This window comes from Bubalus kerabau, chromosome 10, assembly GCF_029407905.1.
Source record: "Bubalus kerabau isolate K-KA32 ecotype Philippines breed swamp buffalo chromosome 10, PCC_UOA_SB_1v2, whole genome shotgun sequence".
NCBI lineage: Eukaryota > Metazoa > Chordata > Mammalia > Artiodactyla > Bovidae > Bubalus > Bubalus kerabau.
This window is the reverse complement of record NC_073633.1, coordinates 24189153-24212417: the sequence shown is the minus strand read 5'-3', so window position 1 is coordinate 24212417 and position 23265 is coordinate 24189153. Positions and strand designations below refer to the sequence as shown.

The 23265-nt window shown below is 36.3% G+C and overlaps 1 protein-coding gene across 7 annotated transcripts in view; it reads right to left on the bottom strand.

Annotated features, from left to right (window-relative positions):
* NEO1 (neogenin 1) overlaps nt 1-23265 on the bottom strand; it is a 238422-nt gene that overhangs the window by 85917 nt on the left and 129240 nt on the right. For all 7 annotated transcript variants that reach the window (XM_055536927.1, XM_055536932.1, XM_055536930.1 and 4 more), the window contains 2 exons: nt 12617-12771; nt 10955-11075 (listed from right to left, as the gene is read on the bottom strand). In XM_055536927.1, the coding sequence (XP_055392902.1) occupies nt 10955-11075; nt 12617-12771 (276 nt within the window). The remainder of the gene's footprint in view (nt 1-10954; nt 11076-12616; nt 12772-23265) is intronic.

The window sequence follows — 23265 nt, the reverse complement described above, 5'->3', positions numbered from 1 at the left end:
TCCATAGGGTTGTAAGAGTCCCACATGACTTAGCAACTAAACCACTACCACCGCACATACAAGCATACATAAATCCAAAGCCTTCTCTCCTACCACTTCCACAAATCTTTTCTGCAACTTGCTTTATTGGTAATATAACTTGAGTATTTCCCCATATCTACCTTATTTACCTCATATAGATCTACATTATTAACAGGTATCTGGTATTACATTATATTCATGTATTTATTAATAATCAGCTTCCTTACTGGCTGCATGATTGGATTGTTTCCAGATTTATGCTAGCCTAACACAAATATCTTTAAATATTTAGTAACTATTTCCCCGACAAATTATAAAGAGGATTATATGATGAAAGGGTATGTGAATTCTAAATTATTATTAAATTACATTTCAAAAAAATTTATATTGTCATCAAGAATGCAAAACACTAGCCTCCTCATACTCAAGTCTGATGAGAACAGAGAAGTTAAAACAAAAAAGGTAAACCTTTAAGTACTGACATGTACATAAAATACTATTTGGTAAAATCACAAAAAATGATTTCATATTGCAAATAAAAAGATATAAAGCTTTTACATGAATGTGTGTGTATCTATATACATACACACACACACACATATACACATATATATATATATGGAGAGAAGATTACTGTAATGCTCAGGTCCCAACTTGCACAGCCCATCAGAAAGGGCTCTCTGTCTATCCTATTTAAAGTAACTCTCAATATACCCTCAATAACTCTTAATCAGAGCATTCTTTTTATTTTCCTTAAGTACACACAAGACTGAATTAATTTTGTTTATTTATTTGCTTAAGGTCTCTCTCCGTTAATATAACAGAAGCACTATGAGGGCAAAGAATCATATCTGGTTGTTGATTATTTAATCCCCACTTTGTAGTACAATGCATATAGAATTTTATATCACATACAGAATTCTGTTCAACAAATATTTACTGAATGAATAAACACATATACAATGTCTGTTAACAAGGGCTATCTCTAGAAAGTGAGACTGGGGAAGGATGAAGAGAAAAGTCCATTTACTTTTATTTCAGTCAGTTATGTATTTTAAGTTTTGACCATGAACATATATTATGTTCATCTACTTTCATGCCAAGCTTAGTTTTATTTAAAATACCTTGCAATCTGGTCACACAGATCTTTTCTCCTATTTTACAGATTTTAATGATATAACTGAATATTGAATGGATTTTTGTTGTCTCTTAAAAAAAAAAATCCTCAAAATTTGCTTCATGAAGTTAGCCTTTTATATGCACTTTGATTTGCTTTAATGACAACTGAATTCCCATTCAGTAGTTTTGCCTTTGCATACTCTTTCAAATTACTACTACCTTAGAGTACTTACTGGGGAAGGCAACGGCACCCCACTCCAAGTACTCTGGCCTGGAAAATCCCATGGACGGAGGAGCCTGGAAGGCTGCAGTCCATGGGGTTGCTGAGGGTAGGACACAACTGAGCGACTTCACTTTCACTTTTCACTTTCATGCATTGGAGAAGGAAATGGCAACCCACTCCAGTGTCCTTTCCTGGAGAATCCCAGGGACGGGGGAGCCTGGTGGGCTGCCGTCTATGGGGTCGCACAGAGTCGGACACGACTGAAGCGACTTAGCAGCAGCAGAGTACTTACAATTTACAAAATACTTTACATATATTGTTCCATTTGCCCCTGAGAGGTGTACTGTGCAAGATTATTGCTTATACTATTCCTTATTGTTCATATTATTATTATTATTTCTTATCTATAAAGATAAGAAAACTGATACTCATAGAGATTACATCATCTTAGTAGGGCTCAGACATAAAGCCAATACTTCAGATTCTGAGCACCAGGTTTGTTTCATTATACACACTGTAGCAGGTGACATAAAATTATTAACTGGGAAAGCCTAAATCTTTCTGCAAATAATGTATCTATTTATTTTAATACCTAGACAGAAAGGGTGTCTTGAAAAGCACCTTATAGTTAATGCATCTATTTCTAAAACTGCATTTAATAGATTATTTGAGTGATGCAGGACCTCGGATCATTTAATTCCTTAATTATATATAAAATTTAAAAATCACAGAATTTTAGTACCTGATACAATCACTCAGCAAGTTAATGCCAGATAAGAACCAGAACCCAGGGATTGACATTAGATGCATTTTCAATATTAGAAAGCTCCTAGACATGGAATTCCGGAGAAGGCAATGGCACCCCACTCCAGTACTTTTGCCTAGAAAATCCCATGGATGGAGGAGCCTGGTAGGCTGTAGTCCATGGGGTTGCTAGAGTCGGACACGACTGAGCGACTTCACTTTCACTTTTCACTTTCATGCACTGGAGAAGGAAATGGCAACCCACTCCAGTGTTCTTGCCTGGAGAATCCCTGGGACGGGGAAGCCTGGTGGGCTGCCATCTATGGGGTCGCACAGAGTCGGACACGACTGAAGTGACTTAGCAGATACGGAATTCATGTTAAGAAGGCAAATTTCAACACAGCTATCTTGAGTTTAGAGTTTTCTTAAAGTTATAATTACTAGTTGTTGCTGTTGTTTAGTCACTAAGTTGTGTCCAACTCTTTTGTGATCCCATAGACAGTAGCCCTCCAGGCTCCTCTGTCCATGGGATTTTCCAGGCCACTAATACTGGAGTGGGTTGCCATTTCCTTCTCCAGGGGATTTTCCTGACCCATGGATCAAACCCATGTCTCCTGCATTGGCAGGCAGAATCTTAACCACTGAGCCACTAGGGAAGCCCATAATTACTAGTACAAAAAAGCAAAAAACTAACTGGAATTTATCTTTTAATTAAAATCAACACCAACTATTATACATTCTAGTGCATCGGATTTAAAATATTCCACTAATGACTAACAATTTCCTGCTATCTAGCCAACTTTTAATCCTGCCAGGTCATTAGTCACTTATTCCAGAACTTCTACTATTCAATATTTACAGATACAAAATGGAATTTTTTACAAATGCTTCTGTTAAAAAAAAAAAGTAAAATTCAGTATATGTATCCTTATCTCCCATTGCCATAATATCCTAGAAGTCATTTAATGAGTTGGTAAAGTATGAATTTCCTTTACTAAAAACAAGTTCACATTACTCTCTTTTCATCAATCCACCTTCCCTTACTGGAACTAAAAAACTGCCAATTATCAAACTTGAATGAATGTACAGAGAAAAATTACATGTGTTTTTACATTTTAGCCTTTTTTACATGATAGTTTTGGAATCTATTTTTAAATTCCAACTGACAGGAAGAAAGGGTAATAAAAAGTTAACAGACAAAAACACATTTTACCTTATTTCTTACTACTCATACTTGCAATAATTTATATGCTAATACTTAAAAAAATAACTCAAACATGATTATAAAACAAAGTATATTAGCATAAAATGCAATAATTTGAACTAGCAGCAAATAATACTGCCATGTTAAATAGCTTTAAAGCCACAATCTTCTAAAATCAAGAATTACTGTTCCAAAAATGCATGTGTAAACACTAAAAATTACATTTTAAATGTTTAATATTAAGGAAGTATGTCTGACATGAAACTCAGAGAAACAAGAGAATGGTATGGTGGTTGCCATGGGTTGAGGGATGGAAGAAATGGGGAGATGCTGGGAGATGGGGAAATGGGGAGAAGTCCAAGAGTATAAACTTCTGGGTTAAGAGTTTAAGTTCTAGGGATGTAATGTACAACATGTTGGCTATAGTTAACAATTCTGTAGTGGATACTTGAAAGTTGCTATGAATATTGAACTTTAATGTTTGCACCATAACAGCAAAAGGATGTGTTAACTAACCTTACTGTGGTAAACATTTTGCAATATATATATATATATATGCATCAAATCATTACATTGTACACTCAGTGTTCACCTTAAACTTACACAATGTTTTATATGTTAATTATGTCTCAATAAAGCTGCAGGGGTGGAAAGGGAGTATGTTTGAGACATACTCATTCTCAAATAATACTTCCCAATTTGATTAGAAACCGTTTCCTAGTGTTGTTGCACAGATGTTTCATATATTTTAACTATAATTATGAAATTTCATTTAATGTTCACAGGTGATAATTTACTTAAAAATCACGCTATCCAATTATATCACAGCCCAACTGTGGGTGCTTGAAAGTACTTTCCTGCATCCAAGCACTAGCCAACAGCTTGATGGTCAGGATTTACAGCTACACACTTCCAAGGAGAATCGGAAAATTCCTTTTACAAAAATAAGACTTTGTGTCAAAGATGCTCAAATACTTTCACATTACTTTTAAACAAGGTATGGGAAGATAAGCACCATCACAACAAGTTTCTTTCCACTTTCCATAATTTACCCCGTGGTGTTTCTAGTGCCGAAGTGTCTCAGAGGTAGCAATGAAGATGTGCTAGCAGACTCTGTAGTTCGTAGATCTCCATCACAGGTCCTCCTTGGAGTCAGTCACCACTGTGCATCTTCTAGTTATCCACATACCAAGTCTGATTTTTTCTCTTGTCCTTTTATCCTCAACCTCCTGCCCCTCTTCTGCTTTTCCCCACCTACCCAAACTTCTTTAAATTAAAAAAAATGTAAGTGACACAGACTTTCACTGACCCTCACAAACTATCAGGCTAAAAGATATGTACCAGAGTAGGGTGCCTGGCAAATTTTTTTTTATAAAGGGCCAGAGAGTTAATGTTTTAGGCTTGTGGGACATATGGTCTCAGACTAAACTACTCACTTCTGTCATTACAGAGTCAAAATTTTTTACAGACTGGACAGAGACAATCTGTGAACAAACGTCTGTGGCTGTGTCCAATAAAACTTTATACACAAAACCAGGAGGCTGGCTGGACATGGCCTGTGGGCCACTATTTGCCAACTTTAATCTTATCCATCCTCCTTTGAATACCTCTACATCGATGATTCCCAAATTGCACCTTTTAAGATATTCATGGGTCTACTTAAAAAAAAAATCCATAGACAAATAGATTTGGGAAATGCTATATATGGAAGGAATGATGCTAAAGCTGAAACTCCAGTACTTTGGCCACCTCATGGGAAGAGTTGACTCATTGGAAAAGACTCTGATGCTGACAGGGATTGGGGGCAAGAGGAGAAGGGGACGACAGAGGATGAGATGGCTGGATGGCATCACTGACTTGATGGACATGAGTCTCAGTGAACTCCGGGAGTTGGTGATGGACAGGGAGGCCTGGCGTGCTGCAATTCATGGGGTCGCAAAGAGTCGGACACGACTGAACGACTGATCTGATCTGATATATGCTCATGAGATTCACAACGCTATGAACACAAAGGGAAAAGTTCCAAGTGGGTCAGACTCTACCCTTCTCCCGCAGGCTACTTGAGTCTCTCGTCCTTGTTCCACTAAATCAAAGGAGATCAATGAGGTTTATTAGAATATGCTCTGTTTACCTCCTGCCACACAGCCCAGCTCTCTTGTGAAGGGCGTTATTTGCAACTCTTAACTGCTATCCATGATGTTTTTGGTAAAGTTCTCAAAATTATGTATTTGGTATCTTTTCTAAACTGCAGCACTGACTGAAAGATGGCTTTGCTTATTAATTAAAAAAAATTTACTAATTGTAAAGTAAAATAATAATAATAATAAATAAATGATAAATGGTTAAAAAAAAGTAATACAGAGCTATTTTAGAAAACTGAGAAAATATCACTACCCAAAGATAACCACTGTTCACATTTTGGTGTGGGAATGTCTAAACATGTTAATCTTTTCAACTAAATTTGGATTATTTGATATATATTATTTTTTACTTTACCACTTGACCAAGGTTTTCCTGGTATCACTAAAGACTGTTCAAAGGCATGGTTTTTAATGGCCAAATAACTTTTCCATCATAAGTTTGTACTATACTTATTTTAACTATTTCCTCTATTTTGGGATATGCAAGTCATTTCCTAACTCTTCTCTCTGTATCCCTACCTTTTTCTCTTTTAATTACCAGTGCTGATATTAATAGTTTTTGTCCTAATCTCTGATTCCTTCCTTAGGAAAAAATCCTAAAACAACAATTAATGGGTTGAGTCAGTAATTTTTAAGATAATTGTCCAAATGGATTTAGCAAATGATGTAACAATTTACATTTTCACTGAGGGTGAAAGACATAAACATAATCACCCTAACCAGTCATAATAAATGAACATTACAGTGAATGTTCATTAAAATATATAAAATCTTTATTAGGTAAAAATGGCATATCACCAAAAGTGATTTAATTTTATATCTTTAAGTGAGATGAAACATTTGTCATGTTTAGAAACTATCTTTATCTTTGCCATATTGTGAATTATATGCTTATGCTAGTCACTTTATCATATCCATTTGTGTGCATTCCTGTTACATTCATAACACTCAGTTCAGTTCAGTCGCTCAGTCGTGTCCGACTCTCTGCGACCCCATGAACTGCAGCATGCCAGGCCTCCCTGTCCATCACCAACTCCCGGAGTCTGCCCAGACCCATGTCCATTGAGTCGGTGATACCATCCAAACAAATTTCTGTAGTTCTTATATTCTTCCCTAGCTTGTCCTCTTTAGTTAGTTAAAGTATTTCTCATACTTTACATATAAAACATTTAAATTTTTATATCCTGAGACACCAAATTTTTCATCTGTATTCTTTCATTTCTTTTATAAGTTAAATTATGATAGATTGGAAATAATCTAAATGCTTATTACCTCGTGAATGAATTAACAAATCCTGGTGTACTGTAAATGGTGAGACTCTTCTATCATCTTTCAACATTTTTATGGATTTAAATTTTAACTCTATTTCATTGATATAAGGTAAATGTACAGTTTAATTCTTTCCAAATCACTAACAAATTGTTTATTCCATATAATGTATGATCCTTTCAACCTACACTGATTTCATATTTCACTTTTTCATACATTCAAGAATTGTGAAGTGTTATTTTTTCTATATAAGTTCCCTTTCCCAGATTCTTTTAGTTAGACTATCATATTTTTAAAATGATATACATAAGCTTGAGATTAGAGAGAAGTGTTTTAAAAATCAGCAGGATAGATGCAGGTTCTATTAGAAATAACTTAAGTAACTGGAATTGGTAAGAAGGAAAAACCAGTAAGGGGATAAATCCTATCTTTAAGTAGATAAAATAAGACATTGACGTGTAAGTCCACAGAAAATAGTGGTGGTTTAAGGCAGAAATAAGAATGAGCTCCTGACCAGTAAATATATTTGTTACTTGGTGATAAGGTCATGGTTGGGGAAGATGGGATTTTCAGTTGTCCTAATACAATTTTAGCTAAGATCAAGTATAATATGGGTGCCTCCCAGGTAGAAAAATGGTAAAGAATCCACCTGACAAGCAGAAGACATGGGTTCAATCCCTGGGTTGGGAAGATTCCCTGGAGGAGGGCATGGCAACCCACTCCAGTATTCTTGCCTGGAGAATCCCATGGATAGAGGAGCCTGGTGGGCTACAGAGAGTCCATGGGGTTGCAGCGAGTCAGAGACAACTCAGCAACTGAGCACACAATACAGCCTCAGTATCAGATAGGCCTGGTGCCTCTTCTTTCCATGGCAGCCAGAATCTGCTTTGTATTTGTGTTGGTCTTTAGTGGTAGTTCCCTATTCTTCCTAGTAAAGACCTCTCTTAGCTATTGGTGTAGGATCATAGGGCCCACGGCAGTTTTATGCACTTCTTTCAGAGGTGAAGAGTTTTCTCTTCTACCCTTCCACAGCAGCAGTGGGTCTTTGCCTGTGTCCTAGGGACCAGACGGTCCTCCCCCAAGCAGCAGAGTAGCTTTGCTTCTAATGTCCTGCCAGTAATTTATGAAATAAGTTTTTCTGCCCTTCCCCTACTTGTAGGAGGCTTAAGGGAGTCTGAGTAAATGGAAGGGGCTTTGTACCTGTCTCCCAGCATCCACAGATCACCTCCTTCACCTTTACTCAACCAAAACTACTTTTTTCGAGTCTCTACCTTGTCCCCAGTCTTAACACTGAACATCCTCTGAAGCCCCAGGGAAATATATTTGCAAGCAAGTGTGAACTCCCCTTTTATCTGAGGCCCCCAGTGATTCTAAACTAGGCCATACTTAGTCTTCAAAATTCTGTTAAAATTTTAGTTAATTTCTTCTTATGCATTTCTATGGCAGTCATCTCTTTCTCTCGTGTCCTACCAAAGGTCAAACAATTCATGACCCATTCTTGGGGAGAAGAGGGTTGTCTAATTCTTTGCAATTTAGGTTACTTGGTTGTTTTGCAAGCTCAGCTCTCTGATGGGCTCACAGAAATTATGGTTTTGTAGATGATCCAGCTTTTGATCATAGGTGAGGGTGGTATGTTCTATGTACATTCTTTACAGCTTGAGTAAAAGTTTCCTTCCACTTCGATTAAATTTCTTCTTCTATTTTTGTAAAGGCATCATCATTTTTTCAGTCACCCAAATAAAACCTTAGAAGTATATTTGATTCCTCTATAATAATGTTTTATACCCAATCAGTTGATAAAGTCTGAATTAGATACTACCATCTCTTTATTAGGATTCTATTTCTCTAGTACAAGTACTTATTATTTCCTCATGGTCTTATAACAATATTTCTTCGGCCACTGTCTTCTAATTAAATTTGACTTTGTTATTAGACTCCCTTACTACAGAATTGCTTTGTTTGTTTGTAACTAAGGCCATGATTAATCTGATCCTGTTCTGCCTCAACACGCCACCTTTCTATAGGAACAGATACTCTAATTATTCTGTTTCCATACTGAGCCAGGTCCTCTTTTTAACATCTGGTACTATCATTTGAAGTCTATTACAAAGGGACACATTGCATGAAAAACTTCCCTGTTCACATAGAATTCCTCTCTCCTAAACTGTATGCTGCCTTATTTGAATTATTATGGACTGGGTATTCAAGTCATGCACATCTCTCACATCCCTTACAATATCAAAAACTTCAGAAAGGCAGAGATAAGATTTTATAAATTGTTATAATCTCTTTTAGTTTTCTGCAGAAATATTTATCTTGCAAATTAAAATACCAAAAATAATAATAAGACATTTACTCTCCTTCTTGGAATCCATGCATCCTTAATGTATAGCTGACAAGGTCACTAAAAATCTTCAGTAGCTCACAAAATGTCTGTTTTTGAAAGCTTGTTTCAAAAAGGATAAAACACAGGTCAGTTCAGTTCAGCTGCTCAGTCATGTCTGACTCTCTGCAACTCCATGGGCTGCAGCACGCCAGGCTTCCCTGTTCATCACCAACTCCTGGAGCTTGCTCAAACTCATGTCTATTGAGTTGGTGATGCCATCCAACCATCTCATCCTCTGTTGTCCCCATCTCAAACCAGTATATAAAAATCCTATATGCTATTTGAGTGAAAAGCCAGAGTAGATGCCATCTTTGCCAATGAGCTTTCCTGACCACAATGGAACCTGAACTTAAATTTGACTCAGATATCAAATCAGATGTCTAAAGCAGCTCTTCCTTATGCATTCTTGAGAAATGCACAAAATGAAAAATACTTTTCCTGCTAAAACAAATAGTATACCCAACAGTTACCCTTATCAATTTCACATAAAAGTGTCATCCAACAATTCAACCTCTAATAATTTAGTATGAGAAAATAATCATATAAGGAAGTTCAGCATAGCCTTGTTCATCATAATAAAAAACAGGAAACAATTTAAATATTAACCAATAGGGAATCACTTATATAAAACAAAGTGCATATATACTATTCAATAATGAAAAATGTTTATGCAGATGTATATTCAATGATATGGAAACATGTCCAAAGCATGCTGTTGCAAGAAAACAGGTTATAAAACCATATACACATCTATGCATGCTTATACCCAGTACTCCTAGATGGCAGGGATTAAAGCATGTGCCTGTAATCAATTTACTATTTAAGCTCCACATTCATACTTCATTGCCTGCTCTGCAAAAATGAAGCTGAGCCCTTTACATTATTTCTCCTTTTGCCAGCTGACATGTGTTAAAACCTTATCAGTATAGAGTGCTGGTGAGTAGCTTCCTTCAGTACCCCAACTCTGCTGGGGTATTCTTTTTTTTTTTTTTAAGCAGAATGCCTTCACTGAGACGTCTCCTTGTGAACAACTTTTCCTCAGCACACTAGACAGCAGGTTTTTAGCAAGCTTCTGTGGGATGGGAGCATGGCTGCTTCTCCATCACCCATTAAACCATGGCCACATCCTCTCCAACATGGCCTGGATCAGTCCGGAGAGAGGCCTCTTCCTGAACATTCTCAGACCTATGGGTTGTGGCTGCTCCTATGTCTGCCATTCTTTTATATTCACTAGAATTCTTTTTACTTCTTACTAGCCAATTCCTTGGTACTTCAATCCCCTGTTATAGTTAATAGGTTTTTACTAAACAATATTCAATTTTTTAATTTAGTTTTAAGTGAAATTACTTTGCGGTTTCCTTAGAACTGACCCTGACTGATACAAAATGAGTTTTTTCTCCCCTTTTTACTTCTCAATGTTGTCTGAATTTTTAGTAAGTATTTTTTGGGTGCGTGAAAATCAGAAAAGGCAAGTTAATTTTTACTTTGGAAAAATTAAAGAAAAATTCACTGCAAAATAAACATTAAAGTTTTTCTACTTTAATAGATTAGAAATATATTTGTAAGATTAAATAAGATTAAATCTGAAGAGTATCCATTTATTGTGTAAGACTATAAATGTTCAGTTTTTCTTAATACCAATTTCTCTGCAACAGTATCCAAAACTGTGTTTCTCAGTCACTTAAAAAAAGATAGTTTAGACGGCTATTTTTTCTCTCTTAGTTATGCCATATATTAGCCTTTATAAACAGTTTACTAATCACTAGGTATACTGGAGTGATAGGTCCTCTGATAGGTATGACCTCTTCACACAGTCTCTCTCAGCTTACTATTTCAGTCCCTCTTACCATGTTCAAGGATTATCAGCTGGGCTCCAGCTTGTGCATTTCCAACATCATTTTCAGCAATGCATTGATAGAACCCTTCATCTGATTTCACCAGACCCAAAACTTGAAGATTATGTTCCTTCTGAGGAAGAAAAAAACAAAATTTTATGATTCAACTGATGAACATTAGTTCAAATCTCAAGGATATGCTCTTTCTGGAGAGAAAAAAAACAAGTACAATTATATGATTCATATACTGAATATTATTTACCTATGAACATGCTGACTCAGTTTTAATGACAAGGTACTGACTTAACTAGAAAAGGAAGCACTATCATCAACAATTAAGAATTCAATCCTTATAGAAAGGCATGTCTGCAATGCATGCAAACTTATACTTTTGCTTGGTGGGAATATCTGGCATGAAATACTATGTCACCATAGTGAAAGTCTGAATTTGTGAATTCAAGGCACTTTCTTAAAATTATTTCTAATATCTATTGTTATAGCAGATTAGAACCCCCTATATAAAAGTTTTTCCTAAACTATCAAGTATGATATGAATGTCAACTATCATTATTGCTATTGATATAATACAACATAAGTTTAAGATTTTTTATAATAGGATGAAAATAATGATAAAGAGTAAAATGCTAAGTTAACTGTAACATGCTGCTTTTTAATTAGGATTAAATACTTGTGAATTACTTTTTTGTAACATATAACATTATGCATTTTAAAAATAGAAACTGTATTCCTATGAAGAATAAATTACTTATGTGAGAAATCTGTAATTAAACATTAAGTCTTTAACAATTATAATTACTTCTGATTATGTCTATGAATGTCATATATGTATCTTAAGATATATCACTTTTTTAAAACCTAGATAATGCTATTATAAGGATATTAGATAATGATAATAGTAACAGTGGATAACATTTACTAAAGTGAAAGTGAAAGTCGCTCAGTTGTGTCCAACTTTTTGTGATCCCAGGACTATACAGTCCATGGAATTCCCCAGGCCAGAATATTGGAGTGGGTAGCTGGTCCCTTCTCCAGGGGATCTTCCCAACCCAGGGATTGAACCCAGGTCTCCCGCATTGCAGGTGGATTATTTACTAGCATATACTATATATCTATGAAGTAAAAAGCAGAAATGGCTGAGTCTTCTTAATAGATTAAGGCTAATTAATTACTTTTGCTTTACTTTTTAAAAGAATCTTTATGTTTATTTTCACAACAACTGCCCAACACTGGGTATACTTATTTTGAAGGGCTTGAGCATCAGTGTAACAAGGACAGACTTCTGCTCCTTGACTACAGAGCTATGAAGACAACGGGGGCATGTGAATACACACACAGGATAATCATTACCCAGAAAGTGGTGCAGGCTGTATTTAAAAATGCTAGTATGTCTGAGTAGGAGGACTAGACTGTTGATCAGGGAACATGAATTTCAGGCTGAGTTCAAACACTGGTTTCCTCTGTGATCGCATGTGAGTTACCAAAACATTTCTGGGCTAGCCTTCTCATCAGCCAATGAAAAGATTATATTCTAAGTGAATTTTCTATGTTCATCCTAATACACCAGTTCATGTACTATGGACAACAGATCTCTTGGTGACTACATTTAAAGAGACTTAAAGGTTTCAGAGCTAAGTTTCTTTGAAAGATACTTACTACAATCTTAAAGTAGTCACTTGGGATAACCATGTCCCCATTCTTGACCCACTTCACAGTTGGAGTTGGCTTTCCAGTGACTTCACATTCAAACACAATATCCATAGATTCATGAGCATATATATTAGTAGGCTGCTTCAGGAATTCAGGTTGGGCTTTAAAATAGAAAGGAAATTAAGATATTAGTAAAAGTAAAAATAGCTATTTGTATTTCAAGCAATTAAAAAGTCACAGAATTGATAAGGTTTTTAATTATTTGAGACTTTCACATTTTTTAGAAAAACGAAACATATATTTTTAAACATATGTTAGGAACATATGTTTAAAAATTGATATTCTGGTCTACTTAACTGGCAGAATAATTATAATGATAATTCTGAGTTTCTCTGTTGAGAAATATTTACTAAGTTGACTGTACTGAAAAATCAGAAAGTTCTAAGCTGTCTTTAAAAATGAATATGAAAGTCTATTTCCCTAAGATTTAAACCATTTTGGAAGAGCCACGATTACAATTCAAAAAGAGTTGATAAAACTGACATTATCTTCCTTTTCAGTCAAGATTGATGAGTAACGCACCCTCCAAAGAAATACAAATGTCACATTCAGTTCAGTTCAGTTGCTCAGTCGTGTCCAGCTCTTTGCGACCCCATGGACTGCAGTATGCCAGGCCTCCCTGTCCATCACCAGCTCCCAGAGCTTACTCAAACTCATTTCCATTGAGTCGGTGATGCCACCCAACCATCTCATCCTCTGTTGTTCCTTTATCCTCCTGCTTTCAATCTTTCCCAGAATCAGGGTCTTTTCCAAGGAGTCAGTTCTTGACATCAGGTGGCCAAAGTACTGGAGTTTCAGCTTCAGCATCAGTCCTTCCAATGAATATTCAGGACTGATTTCCTTTACGATTGACTGGTTTGATCTCCTCGCAGTCCAAGGGACTCTCAAGAGTCTTATTCAACACCACAGTTCAAAAGCATCAATTCTTCAGCACTCAGCTTTCTTCACAGTCCAACTCTCACAACCATATATGACTGCTGGAAAAACAACAGCTTTGACTAGATGGACCTTTGTTGGCAAAGTAATGTCTCTGCTTTTTAATATGCTGTCTAGGTTGGTCATAACTTTTCTTCCAAGAAGCAAGTATCTTTTAATTTCATGGCTGTAGTCACCATCTGCAGTGATTTTGGAGCCCCCAAAATAAAGTCTCTCACTGTTTCCATTGTTTCCTCATCTATTTGCCATGAAGTGATGGGACCAGATTCTATGATCTTAGTTTCTGAATGCTGAGTTTTAACCCAGATTTTACACTCTTCTCTTTCATCAAGAGGCTCCTTAGTTCTTCTTCACTTTCTGCCATACTGCTGTCATCTGCATATCTGAGGTTATTGATATTTCTCCCAGTAATCTTGATTCCAGCTTGTGCTTCATCCAGCCTGGCATTTTGCATGATGTACTCTGCTGCTGCTGCTGCTGCTAAGTCACTTCAGTCGTGTTCGACTCTGTGCGACCCCATAGACGGCAGCCCACCAGGCTCCCCCGTCCCTAGGATTCTCCAGGCAAGAACACTGGAGTGATTGCCATTTCCTTCTCCAATGCATGAAAGTGAAAAGTGAAAGTGAAGTCACTCAGTTGTGTCTGACTCCTAGCGACCCCATGGACTGCAGCCCACCAGGCTCCTCCGCCCATGGGATTCTCCAGGCAAGAGTACTGGAGTGGGGTGCCACTGCCTTCTCCGGATGTACTCTGCATATAAGTTAAATAAGCAGGGTAACAATATACAGCCTTGACGTACTCATCTCCCAATTTGGAACCAGTCTGCGATTCCATGTCTGGTTCTAACTGTTGCTTCTTGACCTGCATACAGATTTCTCAGGAGGCAGGTCAGGTGGTCTGGTATTCCCATCTCTTTAAGAATTTTCCACAGTTTGTTGTGATCCACACAGTCAAAGGCTTTGGTATAGTCAGTAAAGCAGAAGTAGATGTTTTTCTCTAATGTCACATTAGAGGTCTTGAATAGTTCACTCACTGCAACACACACACTTCCATTAGTAACACTCTTCATTACATGAAATGGTTTTTAAGGATGTGAGGTAGAGACAGAATCCTTGGGGATGAGTTAGATATATCTGGAAAAGCTTGGCAATTCCAGTATCTCCCTTTCCCCTTAACCCAAAGTTGTAAATTATTGGCTTAAAAATAACAAGATTCAAGAAGATTTTGAATTTAAAGGGTAAAACTACATCTAGTCCAGCTTCCTACATAATGCAGTAATTTCCTATTCCTACAACATACATGACAAGTGGAACTTATAAACTTCTGTTTGAAGTTCCAAATGACAAGGAATTCCCTATATCAAATAATGACAACAGCAGCATTAAAAAAAAAAACAAAAAACAGCTGGGCTAAATGTGCTCAGCGTACTGGAATTCTGATTGTGATTGGGGTGAAGTTAACACCTTAACAACACTGAGTGTTCCTTTCTATGAACATGGTTTCTCACTCCGTTATTTAGATCTTTGGTTTCTCTCATCAATGTTTTATATATTTCAATATACAAGTTTTGTTCACACTTTGTTACGTGTATCCCTAAGTATTTCAAAAACTCTGATGCTACTGTAAGTGGCACCTAGTTTTTTTTTTAGTTTCTAATTGTTCACTTAGTATTGAGAGATGAAATTGATTTATGCATATTGACCTTTTATTCCATGGTTATGCCTAACATATTCATTAGTTTCAGCAGGTTTTTATACATAATTCTGGGATTATCTACACAGGCCATGTTGCCTGGGACTAGAGACAGTTTTATTTCTTTCTTTCTGATCTTCTTTCCTCTTTTTTCATTTTTTTAATCTATTGCACTGACTAGATGGGTTCAGGTCCTGGGAAGAAATCCAGACTAACTTTATAATTTGAGTAAATGAAGAGTAAGAGTATAGAGAGCAGGCAGAATACCAAGTAAGCAGAAGAGAATCCCAAGTAAGCAGTAGAAGCCAAGGAAGATAAGAAGGTATATAATATTAAGAAGTAACATAATGACACAATCAAGAAAATAAAGTCTGCACAACTAGATGAAGTCAGGGAAACTTATTAATAGTGAATTTAACTCTTTTCAAACATTGGTTATTGTTGTTGTTCAGTAATCCAGTTGTGTCTGACTGTTTGTGACCCCATGGACTGCAGCACACCAGGCCTCCCTGTCCCTCAACACCTCCCGGAGTTTGCCCAAGTTCATTTTCATTGCATCAGTGATACTGTCCAGCCATCTCATCCTCTGACATCCTCTTCTCCTGCCGTCAATAACTCCCAGCATCAGGGACTTTTCCAATCAGTCGTCTGTTTGCATCAGTTCAGTTCAGTTGCTCAGTCATGTCCGACACTTTACAACCCCATGGACGGCAGCACACCAGGCTTACCTGTCCATCACCAACTCCTGGAGATTGCTCAAACTCATGTCCATCAAATCGGTGATGCCATCCAACCATCTCATCCTCTGTCATCCCCTTCTCCTCCTGCCTTCAATCTTTTCAGCATCAGGGTCTTTTCCAAGGAGTCAGTTCTTCACATCAGGTGACCAAAGTATTGGAGTTTCAGCTTCAGCATCAGTCCTTCCAATGAATATTCAGGAATGATTTCCTTTACAATTGACTGGTTTCATGTCCTTGCAGTGCAAGGGACTCTCAAGAGTCTTCTCCAACACTACAGTTCAAAAGCACCAATTCTTTGGCACTCAGCTTTCTTTATAATCCAACTCTCACATCCATACGTGACTGCTGGAAAAACCACAGCTTTGACTAGACAGACCTTTGTTGGCAAAGTAATGTCTCTGCTTTTTAACATGCTGTCTAGGTTGGTCATAGCTTTTCTTCTAAGGAGCAAGCATCTTTTAATTTCATGGCTGTAGTCACCATCTACAATGATTTTGGAGCCCCAAACTAAAGTCTCTCATTGTTTCCATTGTTTCCCCATCTGTTGGCCATGAAGTGAAGGGACTGTATGCCATGATCTTAGTTTTTTGAATGATGAGTTTTAACCCAACTTCTCACATCAGATGACCAAGTGTTCACATCAGATGACCAAAATTCAGCTTCAGTATCAGTCCTTTCAGTGAATATTTAGGGTTGGCCTCTAAACATTGGTTAGTCACCTGTATTTATCCTTCTGTGAATTATCTACACATGTACTCTGCTATTTTTTCAGTTAGAGTATTCACAATTTTCTTATCTATTCATAAGAGCTTTTCACATTATGCCAGTTATCAATTCATGGTCTCTCAGCTCCAAATCCATTCTTCTTTATAAGGGACCACTTCACAGGCAGGGCCCTGTCCTTCCATCAGGAGGGTTCATAATGTGTGACTGTGTCTCTCGTGATGTTAAAAGCCTTTGATAATCACAAAAAGAGTTGCAAAACAGTACTACTCATTCTATCATTCCTTCTACAAAGAAATTGGGCTGAATTTGCAGCAACTTAACACCTTTACAATGCTGAATCTTCCTTTCTATGATTCTCCTCATCAATTATTTGGTTACCCTTAAGTATAACGCTTATAGAAAGAAAAGGATAATGCTTGATTCTTTTCCTGTGCTTACCAATTTTCAAAACAATGATCTGGTTCTCTAATATCACATCCCAGATGTAATCAGTGAAGGCTTTTTAAAAGTATTATGAGTTCGTGGATTAAAATATATTTGGTTTGTTTCAATCCACTAAAGTTAACCCTCTTTTCATTTTCATTTTCTTTTTTTTTTTTTTAAATTTTATTTTATTTTTAAACTTTACATAACTGTATTAGTTTTGCCAAATATCAAAATGAATCCGCCACAGGTATACATGCGTTCCCCATCCTGAACCCTCCTCCCTCCTCCCTCCCCATTCCATCCCTCTGGGTCGTCCCAGTGCACCACCCCCAAGCATCCAGTATCGTGCATCGAACCTGGACTGGCAACTCATTTCATACATGATATTTTACATGTTTCAATGCCATTCTCCCAAATCTTCCCACCCTCTCCCTCTCCCACAGAGTCCATAAGACTGTTCTATACCCCATCTTTGACCAAAAGAAGCCTAGATCCACTGGAATTTCCTGAGTCCTTTTTGACATGACCCAAGTGGTCTTTCGGAGAAGGCAATGGCACCCTAGTCCAGTACTCTTGCCTGGAAAATCCCATGGACGGAGGAGCCTGGCAGGCTGCAGTCCATGGGGTCGCTAAGAGTCGGACACGACTGAGCGACTTCGCTTTCACTTTTCACTTTCATGCATTGGAGAAGGAAATGGCAACCCACTCCAGTGTTCTTTCCTGGAGAATCCCAGGGACGGGGGAGCCTGGTGGGCTGCCGTCTATGGGGTCGCACAGAGTCGGACACGACTGAAGTGACTTAGCAGCAGCAGCAGGTGGTCTTTAGTATCTTCTGGTCACTGATTTTAGGCCCTATTTGTGGATAAAGCCAGGAAATCTGTACTTTTTAAATATAAAATTATGATTTCATTTTAGTATCTCCAATTAAGTTTGGGACTATAGGTTTTAACTGGAACCTATTCATTTTACATCTCTATTTCCTTTCTCTCATGCAAAAAATTTCTGTTTTCAGTGATGCCAACTTAATTCCTTATATGCTTTATCTTACACCCAGTAGACTCAGAATAACAGTACCCACATTTCCATCAAGAGAAAAAAGTTGAGGGTTTTGGGAGTCTGGCCCTTGTGCATATTCTACTAGGTGTTTATTGTCTAATTACTCTGTTACACTATTTGAAATAGTTTTTTTCACTTGGAATTTTAACTCTCTGTGTGGCTATACTACCAAGTAGTTACACATTTAGAGTCATTTGTTTCATTTTGCTTCTCCTTTCTGGCAATTTTAAATAAATTAAAAAAAAAAAAAAAGGTATATTCCAAGAGGTCTTGCTTCTACCCTGTTTTCTCTACTCTTTTCCCTCTCTTCACCTATAGGTAACCATGAACATTTTAAAAAATGATTTTCCCTTCCACTTAAAAAATTATAAGCAAGTAGTCACATACAATTTGTACCCATCCCTCTTCTTTGGATTAAATAAATACACATGAAATGATCTTTCCTACGTTCGAAGCCTTCAATCTTTAACCCCTATGGTACCTTGTTTCTGAGGAATTGACATATTCCTTAAGTCTAAAGGACTGAGACATAATTCTGAAAAATAGCAACATTCTCTTCAAAAGAAAATCCAATTATAATTTTAGTATGCACTTTTAGTAAGCAGACTTTCAAAGACTATTAGAAAAAAATCATCACAATGTTCCATTCATCATTTACTTTTCCCTTTCATGAATCATAAAATAATACCTTTAAAATGTTCTTTGGATCTTAACTTCTCTGTAGATAGAATTCACCGCAATTAAACACAATGTGTAAGAGCAGATGTTTGTGGTTGGGAAGTTAAATTGATAACCAGAGAGCAAATGAGTCAATTACCATAAGAAAATAACCATCCCAATGGAAGATTATGCATTTCGTTACCAACGAGATAATTAACCTTCAAATTCTCTTTGACAGTTCCCTATCCCTTCTAATGCCATCATCATTACACAAATAATTTTAATTGCTAAATGCACAAGTAGAACCTAATACTAAAACATATTATACTTGCAAAATTCCCTTACTGGAAACACCAGTGAATCACATCAGTGTTATGCAATGCTGGAAATTGCCACTCAATTCAAACAGAAAACAATACACCAACACCAATGTTTCAAGGTTACTTGACTATGCTGCTATTTAGAAGATATACCAGTTTTCATTTACATTAGCTCTGAAATGTTGGAGTTTCTATTGTTTGATTTTAAACGTTTAAGCACTGAAATTCTTAAAAAAGTACTTTAAATAGAGAAACAAAGCAATTTTGCCCATTTTATGTTAAACTTCACACTTGCTGTTTTTAAGTTTCTTTTCAATAATTCACAAAATTACATGTAAGTCCTTAAAGAAAATCCAACAAAATAAAGCCCAAGCATTTTTAACAGCCTGAAATTCCTTCATGGATGTTGTCTGACAGTCTAATCATAAATATGCTATAAGTACTGGCTCAACTAATGGAACAAAAATACATTAGAACCCTTAATACTTCTTGAGAAAGCTTCTTGTTCCAAGGAAGGTAAATGTTTCCCTTAATCTCCAGGTGAAACAGGTGAAACCAGTTATGAAGCAACATTAAGACAGAGTTGCCACATGACCTTGAAATTACATTTCTATCCTCTCCCTGCACCTCCACATCCAGGTGCATTGCATTTCCTTAACCCTACTTCTCAACTTAGCTAACAGGTACTCATCCTTCAGATTTTTAAAAACAATCCCTTAAAGAAGCTTTTCCTAATCCACAGCATCCCACATCCTGCCCTTTCTTTCCCATTCCTAGGCCATCACTGCCCTATTTACTACTGAAACCTCAGTGGCCTAAACCATAACAGGTGTTCAATGCTGTTGTTCAATAGTTGTTGACATCAATGGTTACCTGAATTGTAAAAATTCCATTAGTCAGGACTATCAGAAAATTACATGTTGAGAACAAGAATTTTTCAAGCATTCTCAAGTTTCTCAAGGATTTAATGTTTTATACCACTGCTTCGCCAATAGAAATTAATAAATCTATCTTTGCTGTGAATTTTCTGCATACGTTTTAAAATGTGCTTTTAAATGTTTATGATAATATAAAATCTTAATAATCATATAACTTCAGTGCTCACATTTATGTTTATAAACTGGCTTATATGATTGTAGAATTTATTCCTAGTGCAATGTTTCTCAAACTTGGGGTCTTAGGGTTCTTAAAGCTCTTAAATTGGACAAACACCTATAAACATGATTTTTTATGTGTGAAGAAGTCACAAAAATCTTTATTAAATATAGGTTCCTCTTCCCTGACAAGACTCAACCACATTCTTTGAATGATGCCCCTCTATTATCATGAGGACCATTAACTGTGCCATGTTTATACAGAGGAGGCATGCAGGCCTCAAGGTTGATTATTTTCACTTCATATTATACATACATTAGACATGCTCCCAAAATAGCTAAACTCAATCTGTAAGCTCTCTCCTTTCAGCACTGTAGAAGTGCACAAATGACTCAGGACAATGTTTCTCCAAGAGAAAATCATAGACTACGTGCATAGAAATGCAGATTCTTAGAAAAGGGTTGGTTGTTGGGTTTCACCACACATGCTTGAGAATTCCAAACAGCCACAGAATCATCATCTTAACAAGTTTTCCCAGATCACTCTACCGTGCTGAGGTGTGAGAACCTCACATGAGAGGTCACTAAAGGAGAACACTGTACACATCACCACCTTTCTATATACACAGAAACTCCCCAATTCTTGTGCCTTCCAGGACCACAAAATTCATTTGCTTGCTCAATTATTAAACAGGTGTTTAAATGAGCAACTACTAAGTTACAAAGACATTTCACTGCATGCTGTGAGTGAGATAATAAAAACGTGTTTAACAAACTGTTAAGAAAAAGGTATGACATTTTAAGAGAAGAAGACCAAGTGTTACACAGATGTGAATTCAAAGGGAAGAGATGTAACTACCAGTGATGCATAGAAGGATACACAGAAAACTGGTCCAGTGGCTATCTCACAGGAGGATAACTGGGAAACTTGGGGAACAAGCAGAGTGACTTGTTACCATGTACTTTCCCCCTCAAATTAAAAATAATGGTAAAATAAGCAAAATATGAAATTTACTATCCTAATCATTGCACAACTCAGTGGTATTAAAGCACATTCATACGTTGGGGCAACCATTACCACAATCCATCTCCAGAACTCTTCATTTTGTAAAACTGAAAATGCTATACCTATTAAACAGTAACACCCCACTCTGCGGCCTCCCACAAGTCCCTGGCAACCACCATTCTAATTTCCATCTCTATGATTTGACTACTCTAAGTACCTCATATAAGTGGACTCAGATGGTATTTGTCTTTTTTGTGGTATTTGTCATTACAGATAATATGCATCTCTGTATACAGATCTTTGTACACATGTGTAAGATCTTCAGGAGAACAGAATCTTAGCAGGAATAGCTAGTCAAGGTGATTTCATATTTAAAAATTTTATAAATATTACCACTGGCTATACAAGTTTTATGTTCCCATCAAAGAACCATTATCAGTAAGACTAATTAACATTCTACTAGAGGGCCTAGTTAGTACAATTTAAAAAAAGAAAAATATAGATATGGGGGTGAGGTTGGAGAAATCTGTTCCCCCAAACAAGTACACCATGGCAATGACTACTAGAACATTCAAGTAACCTTTCATGGAAAAACTCCAGTGTGTACTGTTATACTATTTGTGGTCAAGGGGAAACTTCAATGATTTAATCAACCGGATAATAACTAAACTACAGTACACCTAGCTGAAGGATATGTTATAGCCTTCCCATTCAAAATGTAGGACCAACAACAGCATTGGCATCATCTGGGAGCTTGTTAGCAACACAGGATTTGTGTCCTCCACCCTAAACCCTCTGATTCACTATCAGCATTTTTACAAAATCTCTAACATTTTAACTGTATGTTAAAAGTTTAATAAATAAGCACTGCTTTGAGCATTTAAACACTGAGCAGTCTGACATGTACAAACATGGAATAATCTAAAGACTGTTAAAAGCAATGTCAAAAAGCAGTCTGTAGAGCAACACATATGGATGGGATGGTCCTATTTATTCACAAAAACTATATATTTCTAGATGTACACATCTGCAAAGGCTTTTTAAAGGCAGTTGAGAGGTATATACACTAAACTGATGATGGAGGTTACTTCTGAGGAAGGGGGTGGGAATGAGGATGGGACAATGAAGATTTATGTTGTTAACATGGTTTGACTCTTTAACAGTGGTACTGTATTTCTTATAAGTTTTAAAAAGGAAAAATTAAAGCCAAAACAGTAAACTGCAAAGCTATTAGAACTAAATATAAAATTTTCACCTAGCAGTATAAATGCTTAACATCCTTTTCTATGTCACTCATATACAATAAGATATATGTATAAATTTAAAAATATAATTCACAAGAATGACAAAAGCAATTAAATAGGTATGCACCTAATGAGGAAAGTTAAAAACCTTTAAGAGGCGGATTCATTTTGATATTTGGCAAATCTAATACAGTTATGTTAAGTTTAAAAATAAAATAAAATTAAAAAAAAAAAAAAACAAAAAAAAACAAAAAAAAAAACAAACAGACCCATAAACAGACTAGAAAGAAAACATGAGATTTTTAAAAATAATCTTGGAAGAAGGACTAAGTGTGACACAAACCAAGAAACCATAAAAGGTAAACATACTGTGCTACATAAAATTGTGCATCATTAGTAACTATCATAAATTAAAAGATGGGGGAGACGGCACACAAAGGTCTAATTTCTTTAACATATAAAAGTTCTAATAAATTAAAGTAAAACGCTCTCAGTCTTGTTAAAAAATGAGAAAAGGATATGAATGGACAGTGTATAATAAAGAAATACATAATTTCTAAATATATGAAAAGATGTTAAACCTCATTTGTATAAAAATAAGCAAATAAAAATATCAAGATACTATTTTTTACCTCTTAGGTTGATATGAGTAGAAGAAATGGACATTCTCATATATCTTGGAATTAATACAAACT